General features: G+C 42.8%; 1 protein-coding gene across 1 annotated transcript in view; it reads left to right on the top strand.

Annotated features, from left to right (window-relative positions):
- The window catches only part of LOC115394367 (cadherin-7), a 101,422-nt gene that overhangs the window by 32,358 nt on the left and 51,561 nt on the right, over positions 1-17,503 (top strand). The window contains exon 3 of the mRNA XM_030099672.1: positions 11,129-11,423. Within this exon, the coding sequence (XP_029955532.1) occupies positions 11,129-11,423 (295 nt within the window). The remainder of the gene's footprint in view (positions 1-11,128; positions 11,424-17,503) is intronic.

A 17,503-nucleotide genomic window follows, 5' to 3' on the forward strand; every position in this document is an offset into this window, starting at 1 on the left:
ATGAGGTTCCATCTCTTGTGTTGGTTGATTCAGCAGGTATTGAGATGTCTCACTAGACAAGTGGAGGAAAAACCCACGAATCACCAGATCAGCATGAACCCCCCCTCCACACTGTAGAAACCACGGCTCTGTACGCCACATTTCATGGCGATCCGTTCCTGACGACCACCACTGCGGGTCACTGATCCACGCTTCTCGCCGCCGTCTCCAGAAACGTCTCCGGCTGAGGAGGAATCCTCCCTGCGCTGAGGACGAGCCGGTGATTATCAGCTCGCTGGAGTCCCGTCCCAAAACCCCCTCAGACACTCACCACTTCACACTTTAATTAACGTTACTACGGCAACTCCGGCGAGCGCTACGCGTCTTCCTGTGTGACCTCTGCGACCCCGGAGCTCTCATAATGGCTTTTAATGACTGTGAATCCCCTCCTACTATCACTCACTATACAACCAGTCAGGTTTCCACTTCTTGAAAAGTATAAATGAAGACCAGTAACTGTTGTGATTTTTTTGTGTGTTCACCAGAGTACAAAGAGTGGAGCTGTTGTTTCAGCCTCTGAAAAATACAGTTTTAATTTGTTTAAACAAACTGCCAGGAGTTTTTTTTTTTTAATTTTTTTTTTTCGTACGACGGCCAATGGAGAGCGGTTGCAAGACAGATGGAAAGCAGCCACTTTGGAAAGTCTTTGTTGGCAGACAGGAGTGCTTTCTAAAGTTTCTGAACATTTTAACTTTTTAGAGGAGAACACACAAAAGGCAAACTGCTGTTTTTTTTTTTTTTTTTTTTTTTTTGTGAGCGGAATAATCGAATGAAAGATGTGTTGGAAGTGTCGCCTTACGTCGGCGATATGATGGAGGAGTAACTGTGGCATCATGCTTCGCGACTCGCTGTGCACTTTTTTTGTCACGTGCACTCACATTTTGCTTGATAAAAGACTTTTTTTTCCACAGCGTGACATATTAACCTGAAAAGAACGGCGGCCGCTGGTATTGTGAATGGATCGCAGGGAGCAAAACGGTTCTTTGATATGATTCCGGCGTCTCGTCCCCGATTTTGATCAGATTGAACAAACTGTCAGTTCAGTCATTAAATAAAGGGGGTCTGGTGTAAAAATGAAGGTAGCTGCTGCAATTTTTTAAAAGGCAACTTTCATGCTCAACGGGACCGTTCACAGCGGAGCGAGCTGGACCGGCGCTGTCTGCCCGGAATGTAATGAAGAGCTGCTCTGACTGACAGCTGCCTGGAGAGAGCGTGCACAAAGTCAGCGCTGCTAAACTTCCTCAACAGCTTTGTTTTATGAATTTTGCAATCTCCCTCCCAAAGCACTTTCTTGAGACATCTGAATTTGTGAATTGTGGATTTCTGAGTGTGAGGCTGAATGTGAGTGTGGCAACTCCCGGAAACTTGAGGACTTTCAGAAAGATTCTTTTTAACATCGTCTGCCAGTTTCCATAAACCCAAAGTGACACTTTTTTAACTCACTTGATAGCTGCTGTGTGTTGCATTTATATTAAGTTTGATCCGTATTTGGAACGTAATATTGTTAGGTTCGAGAAGGTTATAGTCTTTTTTTGTCTTTTTTCTTCTCATGAATAAAATCTTTTATATTTAGAAATTACTTTTCCTTGCAGTATTTTTAGATTTCCTGTCTTTGAATCTCTTAGAAAACCCTCCAGATCGTGCCTCTCTACATTATAACGCACATCTTTCTTGAGGTCTTATTCCACAGTCCGTTTTGCAATTTCAGTTTACAATGACATTTTTTCTTTAATATAATATGTCTTTTTAAAAAAATGAAGAATCCAAGTCAAAATGTGGAAAAAAAAAAGAAAAAAACCATTCTGAAGGACTAACAAATGTGAACCTTGTGCCAGACAGCACAGGTATTTGGTGTAGGAACACAGTGTTTCTGTGGGTTCAGAGGGTTTTAATGCCGGTTGAAGCAGCAGGGCTGGAGCCTGAAAACTCTCAGCCTGGAACTGGAGGTTCAGAACAGTATGTCAAGTGATATTTATAGCCCGCTGTAGGCTCACGTACTGCACTGTATATCCTGCGCTTGTCCTTACCGGTAAAAAAATTAGGTCTTTTTGTCACTTTACTTGCTTTGTAAGTGTCATTGCGCGGCCAGGGTGCCTGTAGCAATGTCACAACACATTTCTCAAGTTTTACTGGCGGCAGCTATGCAGACTCGGTTCCTAAATTTGTTGGATTTAATTGAGGCATGCTATAAAAGAAATAAAAACTCATCCAACATGTTATTTATCTTATAAGGCAGCCTAATTGTAAAGCCGCTCCTCGTGTGACAATGACAATGCAATATGTGGTGCTAAAAGGTTCTTCAGGTGCTTAATGTTCCATTCTCTGGAGCTGTTTACCTTCAATCAGCATGAAAAAAGTGAATAAGATGGATTGATTTGAGGTAAATATTGCCAGTACGAGTTTATAGCAGCTCCATCAGAGTGTATGGCCGACCCTACGACCCCCTTTTGACGCCACAATGTAGTTATTCAGTTGAGTTTTTGAAGATAAACTCTGTTTTTCTCTCATGTTACATACAGTCACAGCTGTGCATTAAGTTCACATGCGGAGCCATCAAACAGTCCTTCGAGACTGAGAACTTAACAGCCGTTTGCCCCCGTGGTATCCAAGCACTTCCGCTGTATGGCGAGCTGATGTTCATAATAGTCCCTGCCGTCTCATCGCAGTAGCTTGTGCTGTTTCTGTGAGCGGTATTACATCCTCCTCCTCTCATTTTGCTTCGGATTAACCCGCAGACAAGATGAATACCAACCAGGTCCGGCGCGTGATAATGATTTCTTCCCTCGCATGGATCCGCTTCTGCTTTGAGTCAGTCTATCAATAGTCTGACAGTTGTAGTAGTCTGTTCTCACTTTCTCATGAAAAAGAAAAAGGTGGAAAAAAAAAAGACTCCCGTCACAACGATAGCGTCTTAGAGGCTTTTTTTTGTGACAAAAGAGCTTTGATTCCCTCCCCTATAACACTTTGAAAAGGATGCCTATTCCTGTCTTCCATTTATGTGGATCTCTGTGATGAGGGCAGCTGAATGCCACACACACACACACACACACACACACTCACAGACACACATTGACAGAGAGACACACAAAATAAAAAAATAAAGTCAAAGCTTGCCCTGATTGCTAGCTTGATTACTTTCATTGATGTGGATGACAAGTCGGCATGGTGGCAAGACTGGCAACGCCGAAAAGGCAGCAGGGCAGCGGAGTGAAAGGCCCGGGAAGCACTCCTGCATGTCTTTAATTAACATGCATGTGTCAAGGGATCCTCTGAACATGACCTTATTGTGCTCAAAGAAATTAGGGAAAGTTAAGTCACATTTGGAAAGGATTTCTGAGTTCATGGTGGGCAGCTTTGATGAGATAAATCCTTCATCTCTTGTTGTAAAATGAGCGCAGATTTTCATTCCTGCTCCTCTGTATCTGATTTGTGAAGGAAAATGATTCTACACTCGCTATAGCTTTCATTTTGGCACTGATACAGCTGCTTAGTCCTTCTGTTGAGCATCCAGAACCGGATTTATTCTCGTTTTTATACGGCAAGTGATGCTGATAATGCCTGTAGACGACAAGCTGTTTAACCCTCTAAAATATCAATAATTACGCCAAAATTAAGTCATCTGCTGTGTTCCTGTTTATTCTACTGGAAGGAATCATCTTAGAAATCCACAACACACCGATTGTTTCAGCTGCAACCATTTGGTTGAAAACTCTTTTGGATGTTTTCAATTAAGTTTTATGAAAGAAGCTCGCTGTTGTTTTAGGAAAAGTGGAATCACAGATATCTTGAATTCACTCGCTTAAATGCCAATTGTGTGTTGACTGAAAGGAAGATCTCTGAAAGCCAACCTGTCAGAATATTGATTCGATTTGCTGATAATTGCAGTTCTGTCTTGAATGTAGCTGTAGATGTCTGAAAATAAAGTTTGGCCTGAGCGTAATTGCATCGCAGGCGAGCCTGCTCGGTTGCTCCGTTGCTCCCTGTGACTTCCACCAACACGAAGCGGACGGCTGCTCGGTTTCGCTGTCATATTCGATTGTTTCATTCTGTGAAAAGCAAAATGTCTGGCGCACCACAGGCGATGAGTGCATTATGTTTCAGGGTTATATTAAGCTCATACCAACACACGGATAAACGTAATCGACACCCACATCTACCTCTGTTTTTCATTTGATTTCCCGGGAGAAAAAAAAAATGCACAACTTACTTAACAAGTACTTGGCAAAGAAGTGAAAATAATGTTTAAGAACTACTGATCATGAGTGAAGTTGATAGAGCCTTTTTTTTTTTTTTTCCTGAAAATTTCAATTTTCCGTCGGTGAAACAGAACCATTATCTCTTTTTCGGTGTTATGACTAAGTCAGCAGGTTCAGGCGTGTGCTGCCGCTGCCTGATGGAAAAACAAAATGTATAAATGGCAGCCAGAGTTCAGAGAAATCCTGTTTCCTGACTTTGATTGAAAGCTGATTCCTTTACGCGAGCAGCCAGAGAGAGCGCAGTGAAACCACCTCGTGAAAACTGCTTCCCGGCACTTTCCTCTGAGAAAGAGCCGTCTGCAGTTGCTGGGTACCTGCCGTCAAGCCATCACACACATCTGTTTGCACAGATTTAAGTCAAATAAACTGCCTTTTTGGCCTATTGTGAGGCAACTTTTTTGAGCGGAGACAACAGATTTTCTACAGAATTACAAAAAGGGGGGAAAAAAAAAAATCGCGGGGCTCATCTGATGAAAGCGAAGTGACACTTCAATTCCTTCAGCTTATATTTCAGCTGCCAGCGCTGCCAATGTACACGCAGCGTCTTCCACGCAAACTACCTTCAAGTGACAGCGCAGCTTCTTTCATCTCTCACACAGCCATCTGAAACGTGAACCTAAAACGCACAAAAACACAGATTTCAGATGCGATTGTTTCCTAATGTGAGTTCAGACAGAAATAAAGCTAAATTCTGTCACCAGTAGCAACTGTGTTTCTGAACACATTGCATAATTACTGTTTTTTGGTGCCTAAAATTGAGTTTGGTTAATATTTAAAGCCCTATTTCATGCACTTAACATTTTAAGTAAATCCATGTATTTTTTTTGTTTTAGCTTTTATGCCTTTTTTTTTTTTTAATGAATTTTCTGTTGAAATTCACTGCTTTTGTTTCGTGCACGGTGGATCATCTGCACCACTAACTACTCGCCTACAGTTGTAAACACGTCGGGCTGCTTTACAGATTCCCACCTGCCACTAATAAAATCAGGGATCAAAACAAGCCACAGTCTCTACTTTTGTCAAACAATCTCTCTCAAAACAAAGTGTTTCGCAGCACGATCAGCCAAATGACACATGCACAAAGCGTCACGGTAGAGGAAGCTGAACACACACACAGGTTGTGGCTCATTTATTCCATTGAGCTGGGTGTAGGTAGAAGTTTTCGGTGTGCGGATCCCATGCTTCCACACGCTGCTGTGCGGTGGCTAACTGCCTCTCCATGGTGACGGCTAATTCCCCACCTCCCAACTTGAAATGAAAGAGCGGAGCCGGAGCCGCTGAGCCTCTCTCAAAGCACAGCACCATGGCTACTCACCAGAACATGGCCGAGTAAATAGATGAAAAGCCAAGCATGTCGGGAGCCGATGTCAGCGACAGCTGCACCGAAGCCCCCTGTCTACAGTTTTAGCTCTTTTTTTGTGTGTGTGTGTCTGTGGCAGAATGACCCTCCTTTGCCTCTCTGTCTTTCTCTTATGTTTGACTTTCATGTATGTTTTAGTTACAGACGCTGAAGTCCCTGCTGGCCTGACATATGGCACACATTAAATTCTCAATAATAGCCTGTATTCACATGCAAATTCACTGAATCTGTTGAAGAAAATAAAACAATGCAGTATGCGCTTTACACAGTGGGGAGGGTTATTATGTGCAGATTTCATGCCTGCAACATCAATTTCTCAACGGGAAACGTCGTCCAAGAGCGCCGTGGTCCATCTTTCATATTTTCTTTTTGTTGTTTGTGATATTGTGCTACCTTGCTCGTGGAGACCCCGTTAAGCCCCGCTGTTCAAGCAGCGCTGTAAAATATCTGGAGGGCGATTGTTGATTAAGGGCTTGTGAGCGCGGCTGTTTCACTGTACTGGATCCAGTATCGCTCACAGGGTGCCCGTAGGTATGGACTTTTGTATCCATTTTGGGAAGTGCACCGGATATTGAAGAGACCGAATTGTGGCATCCTCAAGAGAGATGCAAATACAAAAGACTAGAAAGCCTGAAACATGCGTCTTGAGACTTCAGCTTCCTGTTCCTTTTTTTTTTTTTTTTTTGTTGTTTCATCTGAAGACCTTATGTTTTGCCCCTGTGTGTTGTTCAGAGCTGAGCCAAATGGATGGAAACAAAAACAAACACAATTACACATCTCGCAACACGCATTTTTACATCGCGCACACAATGGTGGGAATGAAAATTGAAATGCCAGAACAATTTCAGCATGTTTTTGCAGTCGTTCCCGTGAAAAGACAAGCCTGAATCAGTGGGTTGAAATCCTTTCTTTTATGCTTTTTACCCTTCTCCCCAGCTACTAGGTAAACAAGCAGACACAAAGCTAACAGGCTGGTCCCCGGAGAGCAGCCGGCATACAAAGCGATGATAAGTGTCAGCCCTGATTTCAGAAGGGTTCATGATCAGATCCCAGAACCTCCTTCCTAATCCCAGGGAAGTGCCTTTGAGCTACGGTGCCGCGCTGCCTGCTGCGTTACACTCACCTCAAGGGGAGCGGAGAAAAAGAGTTCCACGGCGGCTATTTACATTTTTGCAAGTGAAGCAACTGGAGCGCTCTGGTGGTAAAAAAGTAATAAGAGCTGAAACTTCAAATACCACAAGAAAATGAGCAGCAGCACTTTTAAAGCGGGCTCGATTAACGGCACGCTCAGGTACGTTCAGCAAGCCCCGCCAAACTGCATTCTGGATGTATTTCTCGGTGGTGAGATTCAGCATGTGGAGTCAGTCGCCGCGGTGTTTGCAGACCGAGAAAAGTTTGAATTGTAAAAAGCCAAACAGTTCAGTGAACGGACCACATAGTGTGCTTGACCCTTGACCCCGGCCTGAATGCTCTGCGGCCCGTCAACTTTGTCCTTCTCGTCCGTGGCATTTACTGGAAACTGCACGGATGGCTTCCTCCAGATTAAATGTTGACTCTCCAAGACTGACAATTTACCTCGGGTTTGCTCCCGACAGCAGGAGATGGTGAATAAACACAGCCGGGGCTCCATAAGAGTGGCAACATATGCACGCGTAGTCTTGGGGACACGGCCAATGCAATCACCGCGCCCCCAGCCCGGCATCCATCAGCGGGCTGATGGATTCCATTAATAAAAGACCTTTGGTGTTGTATCCTCTGTTCAGCATGTACTCCTTCAGCGCCACCAAAATAATATTGACCTAATCATTCCCCACCCCTGCAGCGCTGGCTCCGGTCCTGAAATACCAGTGTTATTTATCCAGTAATGAGATGTTGACATTTACAGATAAATTGAAAGAAGAGTTCAGCAATAATCTTCCATGAGTACGTTGTAATATAGAGAAAAAGAACAAGCCGCACAAAAAAAAAAAAAAAAAAAAGCTTTTGTCAATGCTTTGACATAATGAGCAACATGAGAGGCGGGAACATAATTGAAAAAAAGCTGTGCTGTGCATTGTGCTCTGCTGCTGTTGTCTCTGTTGTTGTTTTATTTGGGAACATATTGTTGATGATGAGTCAAACCAAACAGCAGGTGAAATTGTCTAAATATAATCAGTTTAATTGTAAAAAGTGAATGCGCTTTTGTGTTTGTGAATATATTCAAAGTCTTATTTCATGAATGAAATCATCTCGTGTGTCAGTTCTGGGAGTTTGAAGACAGGAGGACAGTCGAGCCAATTAAAATCTGTGTCGGTTCTGTTTTTTTTACTCGGTTTGGTGAAGTTTAAACCAAACTCTGAGTTTCTGAAGGGAAATCCTTCAAACCAAGGTTTTTTTCCTGGTTCGGTGTGAAAACCAAAAACACCCCTGGAAATGACACTCTCCTCAAGACGGACTGATTTCTGGAGCTTTGTCTTCCTGTCTGTGGTGGAGTTTGCCCTGGTTGTTAAGAAGCGCCACAGCTTTGTGCTTCTGGTGTTGTACAGAATGAAAACGCCTGTTCTCTCCTTGTTATTTCTGACATGCCTATTTGGTGTTTTTTGGCTTTCCGGTTCCTCGGGGATTTTTCAATAAGGTGCTGTTGTTAAGATTTCTGGAAGTGAACTATTTTTAAAGTTCTGTTTCAATCTACTTTTTTTTTAAAAAAAGTTGGAGTTAAAGGATTTCTTTGAAGCTTTAACAACTACACATGTGTTTAAAATGTTCAATCTGATCCAAGATACACAAGCTAGGAGCTGTGATTTAACTTAAAACATGATCAACAAGCCAAAGTGTGTCTTCCTGGAGCCTGTTAGCTGTTAACTCCCAGCAGAGACACCACAGGTGGGATGATCATTTCAGCTGCTTTGAGGCTCTGAAGCCACAACAATATTTCTTTAAACTCAAATTACTTTTTAATGATTCTGAAACACCAAGTAAAACAAAGGCCATTCTGGGGATTTATTTTTTTATTTTTTTATTGATACAGACATATTTAGTTTTTAAAAACTGTGCCTTGTTGGGGTCCTGTGAGGTAAGAGCGAGCTGTGGTTTGGTTCCAGCGTTCCAGATATTTACAAGCAGCAGTGACTGAGGGCTCTTTATGGCTACGCCTCGTCTCTTTGTCGATGATGTAGTGCTGTTGGCTTTATGAGACATCCAGGATACCTTGAGCTGGTTTGTTGCTGAGTTTAAAACGGAACAGATGAAGGTCAGCACAATAATGTCTGATGACGTAGTAAAAAAGCGCTGGAAGGTCAAACTTACACAAGTATCTTTGAAACATTTTGCTTTTCAGCTCGATTTTTTGAATTTACGCCACATGTTTTTAAACATGTTGGTTGAGCGTGACAGATATCCCTTATCAAGGCATTGTGGTTGTTTACCTGTAGAACAGAATGCTACATACTGCAAACAATGTCACGAAGACAATGGGTGTTACCGAGTTTCAATTATGGACTCCAGTTTTCCAGTTTCCGTAGTTACTGACTGGCTGGAGAGCATAGCGGCGTTTACCATGCAATCGCTCGCAGTGTGTTCCAAACGCCTCTTTCTCTTCTACCTATTGCTCTAACAATGGAAACAGAAAGCCTTGCAAGTAAGTGGATAAAGCAATTAAACTGAAAGAACAACGTTAATTTAGATGGATAGAAGAAGAAACCCGACCTGATATTATCGATCAGCGGCGGAGTTAGAGCGCCGCTGAAATGCAGATGTTATAACCGAAGCTTCCTTCTGCTTGTGCTCAACACCAAATATCAAGACGTCGGGATGTTCGCTTCTGTCTGCACACTTTGCCATCGAGGTGTTTTGTCATCTGAGAGGTGACAGGGAAAAGACAGAAATATGCACTCTGCTAAATGCTGACAGCTAAAAATGGTCCGTCTGCACGTCTTTAAATACCAGCGGTGGCCTTCCCTCCAGATATATGTCAGCTGGTGTGATCGCTCTGATGTTAAGCATGTTGAAGGGGTTGATGGCCGTCACACCGCTCCCTTCAAAACAGGATTGTTCAGGGTTGAGCGCTTGTCGCGATAATTTAAATATCTTTTCTTCACAGTTGTTCAAGGATTACTTTCTTGAAGTCGTACTTTGAGAGGGGGGTCTTAAAGTCATTGTAACTGCCTCCTCAGAGATCCGAACTTCTTCATTAGAGGGTTTGCAGGAGGGAGTTGAAACAGTCACGCGTCTGTCTTCTTTGTAGATCGACACAGTCTGTCTGTCTGTGGAACATTCTAACAACTCGTATCAAAAACAAAAGGCAGCTGAGGTGCTGGGAGATGAATGTAGCTGTTTATTTAAAGATCATTTGTATTGGTTTGTAACTTCAGCTCTTACCAATAATCTTTTCAATGAATGGTGATTTTTGTTAGCTGTTTGTAAAGCTTAGCAACTGTACATGCTTTAGATAAAATAGTTGAACTTTTGTAATTCTGATGTGAATATGAATACGCTTTGTTTCAAAGAAAAAGAAGAGATCTAGTATAAAAGCCGGACCAGAACGACACACTGATCCCAGTTTTTACCTCACAGGATTTTCTCTGGCTGATATTTAAAGTGGTATTTTCAGGGCTGGATTTGTGACCTATCTTCAGCTGACATGGGGTAGCGGGTCGGCCACAGCGCGGATTTGGGATTCATAAAACAAATCCCAGGGCAGCTTTTAGAAGCTCATTCAGAAAGCATTTCATGAATCTCTGTCGGGGGGAAAAAAAAAAATAGATAAATGTTTCCTGAGCAGTCATTTATCTGGACCTTAATAATAGATCTTTGGGTAGAAATGTGTAAAATATGCAAGTCCATTTGCCACATCATGTTGTTTTATTGATTAAAACACATCTTGTGATAACTGTAAAATGTTTTTTTTTTTGTGATGTGCTTCTTCTTGCTGGAGGTTTTAATGGAAAATTGCTGGTATCGTTCATAATGGCCGACACATCAGTTAACAAGTCACAGTGCTATTACAATAAGTGGCGGCATTTCATTTCTTCCCATTATTTGTGGCAGAATGCAAATCATAATGGAATTTTTTGCGGCATAATTCATGCACAAATCGTTCATGTTTTGAACTCTTGATCTCATTTGAATATTTGCTCAATAAACATGATGTATTTGCTTGTGTCGGTTGTTCATATTAGCATCGACATGACAGTGACGATTCACATGATGCAGACATTCAGTAGGATGATTTACATTTGAAATATCACAGCTATTGATACAAATGAATAAATAATGTTCAGAAACACAATAAAATTTGAATTACATTGCTGATCAAGCAAAGTATCGATCTCACTTTGTGCGATCATAATTAATGAGTTTCTCGTCCGGTCTTGTTGGACAGAAGCCCTCAGATCATCGATTATTGAAGCGAACACGACCAATAAAATATTTAAGCTCAAATTCCAGTTTTGCTCTGACAGATCACCGTTTCATGTGCGCTTCTCTGCTCCTCCAGCTGCACTCGGATGTGGACAAAGGCGACGGGAAGGTGAAGTACGTGCTGTCGGGCGAGGGGGCGACCTCCATTTTCACCATCGACGAGAACACCGGAGACATCCACGCCACGAAGCGCCTCGACCGAGAGGCGCAGGCTTACTACACCCTCCAGGCTCAAGCCGTGGACCGGATCACCAATCTGCCGGTCGAGCCCCGCTCTGAGTTTGTCGTCAAAGTCCAGGACATCAACGACAACGAACCAAAGTTCATCGATGGGCCATATCTGGCCGGGGTTCCCGAGATGTCTCCTTTAGGTAAGCTTCTCAGTCAGAATCCTAGAGTATTCCCATACTTTTCTTTCACACTGTCCGTTCCACAGCTCATTCCCACTCTCGCTCTCTCACTCGCTCTCCGTCCGGCATCTGCATTTGATAATTTTCCACCCGACTAAATTCGTTTTCATCTCCAGCGGTCTTTAGGTCGGGGGGGGGGGGGGTGTAATATTAATTTGAGTCCAGCGTGTTCGCTGTGTAAGTCTGAATATGTGGTAATCACATTGGGCCCAATTTAAAGTGCATGAAGGTCCTCCTGTTCATGGCTTCTGCATCAATGAGGTTCAGGTTAAACGACTTTGATTTGAGCATGCCTTGGTCCAAGCATGAATAGAACAGCTTCTTTGTCCTCCGCACTCATGTGTTGGTAAAAGACGTGCATTTCTTTGAGCTTACTTTTTTTTTAGTTTTCACTTATTTTTGGGAAGTTTTTGAAAGCGCTCTGAAATACCAAGATGTCCTTGGCTCTTAAGTCCAGGAAAACTTGGCTTGTGTAGCTCATTCAGAGAGTTGCAAATACATTTTTAAACGAAACTGTGGAATGTGAACTTAAAAGAAATGATTTAATTACAGAAACGTAGAAAAATCTGATGAAATTAAATTAATTATGGGTATTTTAATCTTCTCAATCTGATTTTTGCATGATAATCTGCAAGAAACAGCTTCAGGATTTGTTTTGATTTTGCCTGTAATTCACTTTTTACAGTTTGTAGTAATGCTGGAGAGTCTTGGCCAAATACCCGTTTGAGGTACATAAAAAAATTATAATAATTTTTTTTTCTAATGTGAAAAATAGCGCCAAATTGACGTTGCGTTCATTGCAGTCTTCTGCTGATGCATCATGGGAGAACCCGGTACTGGTATTAAGAGGCAAAGCAGATTACAATAGCGAAGATATTCAAGTAGATTAAATATTTTTCATAGCAACAATATTATTTTCTACAAACATGTGAAACATTGGATTTACACTTCACACACTAAGCAACCAAGAGTGGATCACACACACTATTCGCCCATAAAGATATCTGGATAAAATAAATGACTTGATTATGGGACTAGAAAGTCATGCAATATATAGTATGTGATCATTGAAGAACTGTGTGGACATTCAGCTTAAACCTACAGATGTTAATCTTTGACTGGCTGGATGAAAGGTCGGGGATTACCACAGTCGTCTCCGCTCTTCTGTCTAATATGTGAAGGGTTGTTTCACCAGTGGATGATGCAAAATGAGGATTCCTTTGAGGTTACACATGTCATTTTCATATTACATTGCAGCACAACTGATAACTCTTCAGGAATATGTAATCTCTTCAGCCAGATTATGTAAAACAACAAACACATAGTGGCATTTTGTGTGGATTGTGTGCAGAGCATGTTCTTTACAAGCCCACCAATAATTAGAAAATAGGAAATAGTTGAGCTTATAGATGAAATTCCTTTCCTTTTGTTGCTGTACAGCAGCTGAAATATTCATATAGCTATCCTGCGGACTCATAAATTCAAATTCTGTCGATCGCATTAGCATTTATTACTGCAGATATCCCTTTTATCTGTCAGTGTTAAAAACACTCCTGGAGGAATCCGTCATTCCGAGGCCTGTCTGCAGCCGGCTGCATGGTCAAGATTTCCTCCAAGGTTTTGCGCAGGTCCCGCTCATGCTCAAAATGCGAGTGAATGCAAATGAGTGACAACATCCTGAGGCGATGCAGCTCAGCAGGTGTATTAGGAACATGGCGAGAGATTGACCTCCACAGCTATAAGCCAAAGTCTACGTTATGTATTAGTTTGTAATTTCAGTCATTTCAGTGAAGACCGGCGCTGATTGAGGCTGTTCCTTTGGTTTGTTCTTTGTTTTGCGATGTTCTTTCCAGGTTGCCAGAACAGTTGCTGTGATCGTGTGATGTTTGGTCAATAGGAAATGATCAGTTTTGAGTTTAATTTGCTGTTTCATGGTGTTTCTAAACCATCCACGCTCAATGTATTTTTAAGTTTGATGTGTCTTGATTTGCATATTTATCACTTCACATTTGCTGGTGCAGACCTCCAGGCTTAAAAGTGTTGATGAATGACGCATGTTTGAAAAGAAGCCCAAGCTAACTGCAGGTCTGAATTGGGCTCCGAGGCCACGGGCAATTCTGCCACAAATTAGGCTGAGGAGTTCATGTTAACAGTAATATCAGGCATCCGCTTGCTAAAAATGTCCCTGACAAAAAAAAAAAAAAGTGTCAAATCCACGTGAATATATTTCTGTCCATCCATTATCTGGCCTTTTCACAGTTGCAGCCAAGTAAACACAGCTGCACAGAAATCCCCAACTGCTGCAGCTCCTGTGAAGCGCTCCCAAGGTGCCTCAAGGCATGCTGGGAGCTGTGGTCCAATCAGCGGCGAGCCAGACGTTGCAGTGTTGCACGACAGAGAAGCAGCTCGGTGCGTTTAGAAGAGGCGACCTCGCCTTTTCAGTTGATTAAAAACACAAACAGAATTATTTTCTCAAACCTGCGGATCGCTGCGAAACGCGAAAAGTCAAAGTGTGCACTCAATTCACGTCAAGTTTCTCCCGCCGTCGGCGCGAGCTCGTTCAGACACGCAAGATAGGGCTCAACAGGCATCATTTAGCGAGTGCTTGAAAATGTCAAGAGTGAGCAGCAGACACTAGTTGGGTCCCGTCACTGAAATGCTGTCAGAGCCGTAAGTGGGAGTGTAGTCAAGTGGTAGCTCGGAGGGAGGCGTGGGAGAACGCTCCGGAATTACATTCACGCTCGTGAATATGTGTAGGGGGCATGTGTGAGCCGGAAGCCATTAGATTGGTATGTAATTCGACAATAGATAATGTTTTTGGACCGTTTTGGAGGAGTGGGTATTAAAAGGTTTGTGTTGATGTGATTTCAGCCAGCAGAAGTGCAGGTTCAGCGTCTGCGGTCTGGGCACGTCACTGAATATGGATGTGAGACTTAGGAGACAAGAACGTCAATTTCACACGTTCCACATGAGGTGAATTCATAGAGTCCTTGAAAATTTATTCAGCAGGGCAAAGTTCAAGACAATGCCCGCCATATCGTAGCCAAAAGATGTAGTTGCGTGTAGCGTGTTCAGATAGCCAGCAGAGAACCGGCACTCGGGGAATTAAAGGTTGTCCTCTTCTCAAACAGAAGGCTGAGTGTGGACTGGATGTAAAGGCCACGAGTCTCAACCCTGAGGAAACAGACATTACTGACAGCACGTACAGATGAGCAGGAATTCTGAGCTCTTTTTGCCAGGGTTGCATGACAACTATGTGATTTCCCAACTAAATGCTGACAGAGGCCAACAGGAATGTCATCATATTTCAGACCACAGAAAATTTGAAGGAACACCTGTTTCCAAATCTTCAGCGTTCAAGCCCCAATCAAACAGCAAAGGAAAAATTTTGTTGCACTTTGGGTGATTGTTTAGACGGTAACGGTGCTCCGAGTCGATGAAAATGGGGAAATTCCATGTTTTCTGAAAGCAGCACTGTGGAAGTAGCAAATAGCTGCTCTGCACATGTGTGAGTAGATGAACAGTACAGCACTGTTTCCCTCCAGAGGGTCGTGACTCTCAGTCCATATTATCCTGGGACTCCGTTTTATAGTTGAGTCGCCCTTAAAAGCAACTCAGTTTCTCCGTCTGTCCGTATGAATGTCCGTGTAGTCGCCACTGATTGTTTATTGTTCCCTGCAGGCATGTGTGTGTGTTTTCATCATAAAAACAACCAACAGCGGCCACTAGTGGCCCAACGTGGAAACAACATTGTTTTCAGCATTTACGCGTAAACTCAAAACTTTCCTGAAAGAAAATGCAAAAAAAGTGACGCTTTTTCACTTGAAACGTTGCGTAAACGGAGCCTGTGTGGAGATTTTCTTCACTTCTATATTTGCATCGACACAAAAGACCAAGAGAGACGGATTCTGTGTCTGGGCTTCACCTTCAGAGTGAATGGATGCGGGGCACCATACAGAGGGAAATTAATGAAAACAAAAGGTGTTTTGGTGTTTTGTGGAGGTTCAAAGTCAGAATTTCGGCGGGCTCTGGGAGCTGTTCCAGAGGAGGCAGCGCTTTGCTTGCAACACAGCCGCAGAGATCTCTGAAGGATTACACAGCTGACTGTCAACGGGGGGTACAGAGCTCAGGCTTAAGGAACCAGAGGATTAGAGTACAAGGACTCCGAGTCTCGTGTCCAACCCGCGATAAGACGGCGGCTCGGCACATCAACCGGCGCGGAGGAAGCGTTCGCACCACGAGTGCCGAGCAGCGGGGGTCACCCCCGCCACTTTATTTACTCCACCCGGCCCTTTGGATGTGTTCATCACAAGCTGTGGGAACAACAGAGGAATAATGCATCGCCTGTCTCTGTAAATATCTGCTCAAAGCAATTATCAATGCAGTAAAGTACAGGAAAGGGCCAAGCACCTCTTGTCCTCAATAATTCCTTTATAGATGTCTTTAAATCATTAATGGTCGCAGCTTTGCGCCGCTGATGAATGGCCTCAATTTAGAGGAAATCATGAATTTAATTAATTAAAGTAATTAGAGGCAGTGCTCGTCCGTACACAGTGAGACCTTTTGGCCCGAGGATCTCTGAAGGCTTTTGTCTTAATCACGCCAGGGATGTCAAATAAAAGACAAGAGAGCTGGAGGACAGCTGGAGGTGTGACAATGGCGGGGCCCGGCTCTCTCCCGCCGCACGGCGAAAGGCCAAAGGAGCAGTCTGAGGGCTCATTACAAGCACAGAGGATGTAATGTCAGCCCAAGGCCACAGCTCCTGGATTTACTGCTCGCCAGTCCCACACCCAGCTGTCATAGTTCCTGTCTAATTCATGAGAGCCCAGATCAAGGATGGGAGAGTCATTTGATTTTGAACATGAAAAAAGGGCGTTCAGCTTTAGCGAAAGTTGATTTGAATTATATTTTACCGTGGAGGTTTTAGGGCCATCTTTGCTACTTTTCCCTGTGAGTTATAAACACAATCAGACCACAATCCACCTCGGTTCAATAAAACAACTCTGCATTTTTACATTTTCACATAGCTCTTAATGTTTCATTTTTATTGACATGCTTGAAGATTTTTAAACGCAATTATATGATAATTACTTACGAATACATCATTTTTTATTCCTTTTTTTTAACTAAGGATACATTAGAGGCAGACTAAAGTATTAGAAACAACCTTGAATTGAACAAAGCCCCAGTAAGGCATCAATTTAACCCCAGTACTGAAACATATAATAGAATTAGCATATCCGTGACAGCGTAAAAGAAGGGAATGTCATACACATGATAAATGTAGACTTTAACGCTGCTCAGCGGTACAGTTTTAGATCGCACATAATAAAGTGGACGCTGAACGCATTTCCATGTGAAATGCTAACGCTGGTGTGCTGAGCTCTGCGGGGGCCTGCTAAGTTTCTGTGCAAACTTAGTCTTTCTCTTGCAGTCGAAAACGGATGTGAAGTGAACTCTAAGCAGTAATCTCTGCTCATCCCGACCAGCAGGGAGCAGGTGTGAATGTGCATGAATATAATCAACTCAATCAGCAGCGGCGGCTTTGAATACTCATGAAGGAGGCTGGGTGATAAAACCATAAAGTTTTACATCTCGAAAAAGCTTTTCGAGATAAATGAAACATGGTTGATAAACTTTGCATCGGTTGCATTCGTCTATGTTTTGACACAAAATAGTCAAAAATCTAATTTTACTCAAATTTGATGTTGAAAAATATATTGTTTGCGCCAATATAGTTCTTTGCAAGACAAAATTAGAGTTAAGAATCACTCTTGGCCCCGCCCCTCCCTGCACGCTCGCCGCGCTCACGTCTGAAGTTAGCAGACAATTCTTCACTAAAATGACAAAGAAGTTGAAGAGGAGGCGTCCGGCGCTTTTAGGCGATGGGATTGATCCACTGATTATGCTGCACAAATAATCAATCCTTAATTAGCGCACGTATTGACCACTGAAATGCGCTTTACAGAGGAACTGGTGATTTCACTCATCCATCTTTCAGCAGAAAAACACAACCTGCAGAGGACACTGAAGACATGTTT

This window comes from Salarias fasciatus, chromosome 9 (assembly GCF_902148845.1).
Source record: "Salarias fasciatus chromosome 9, fSalaFa1.1, whole genome shotgun sequence".
NCBI lineage: Eukaryota > Metazoa > Chordata > Actinopteri > Blenniiformes > Blenniidae > Salarias > Salarias fasciatus.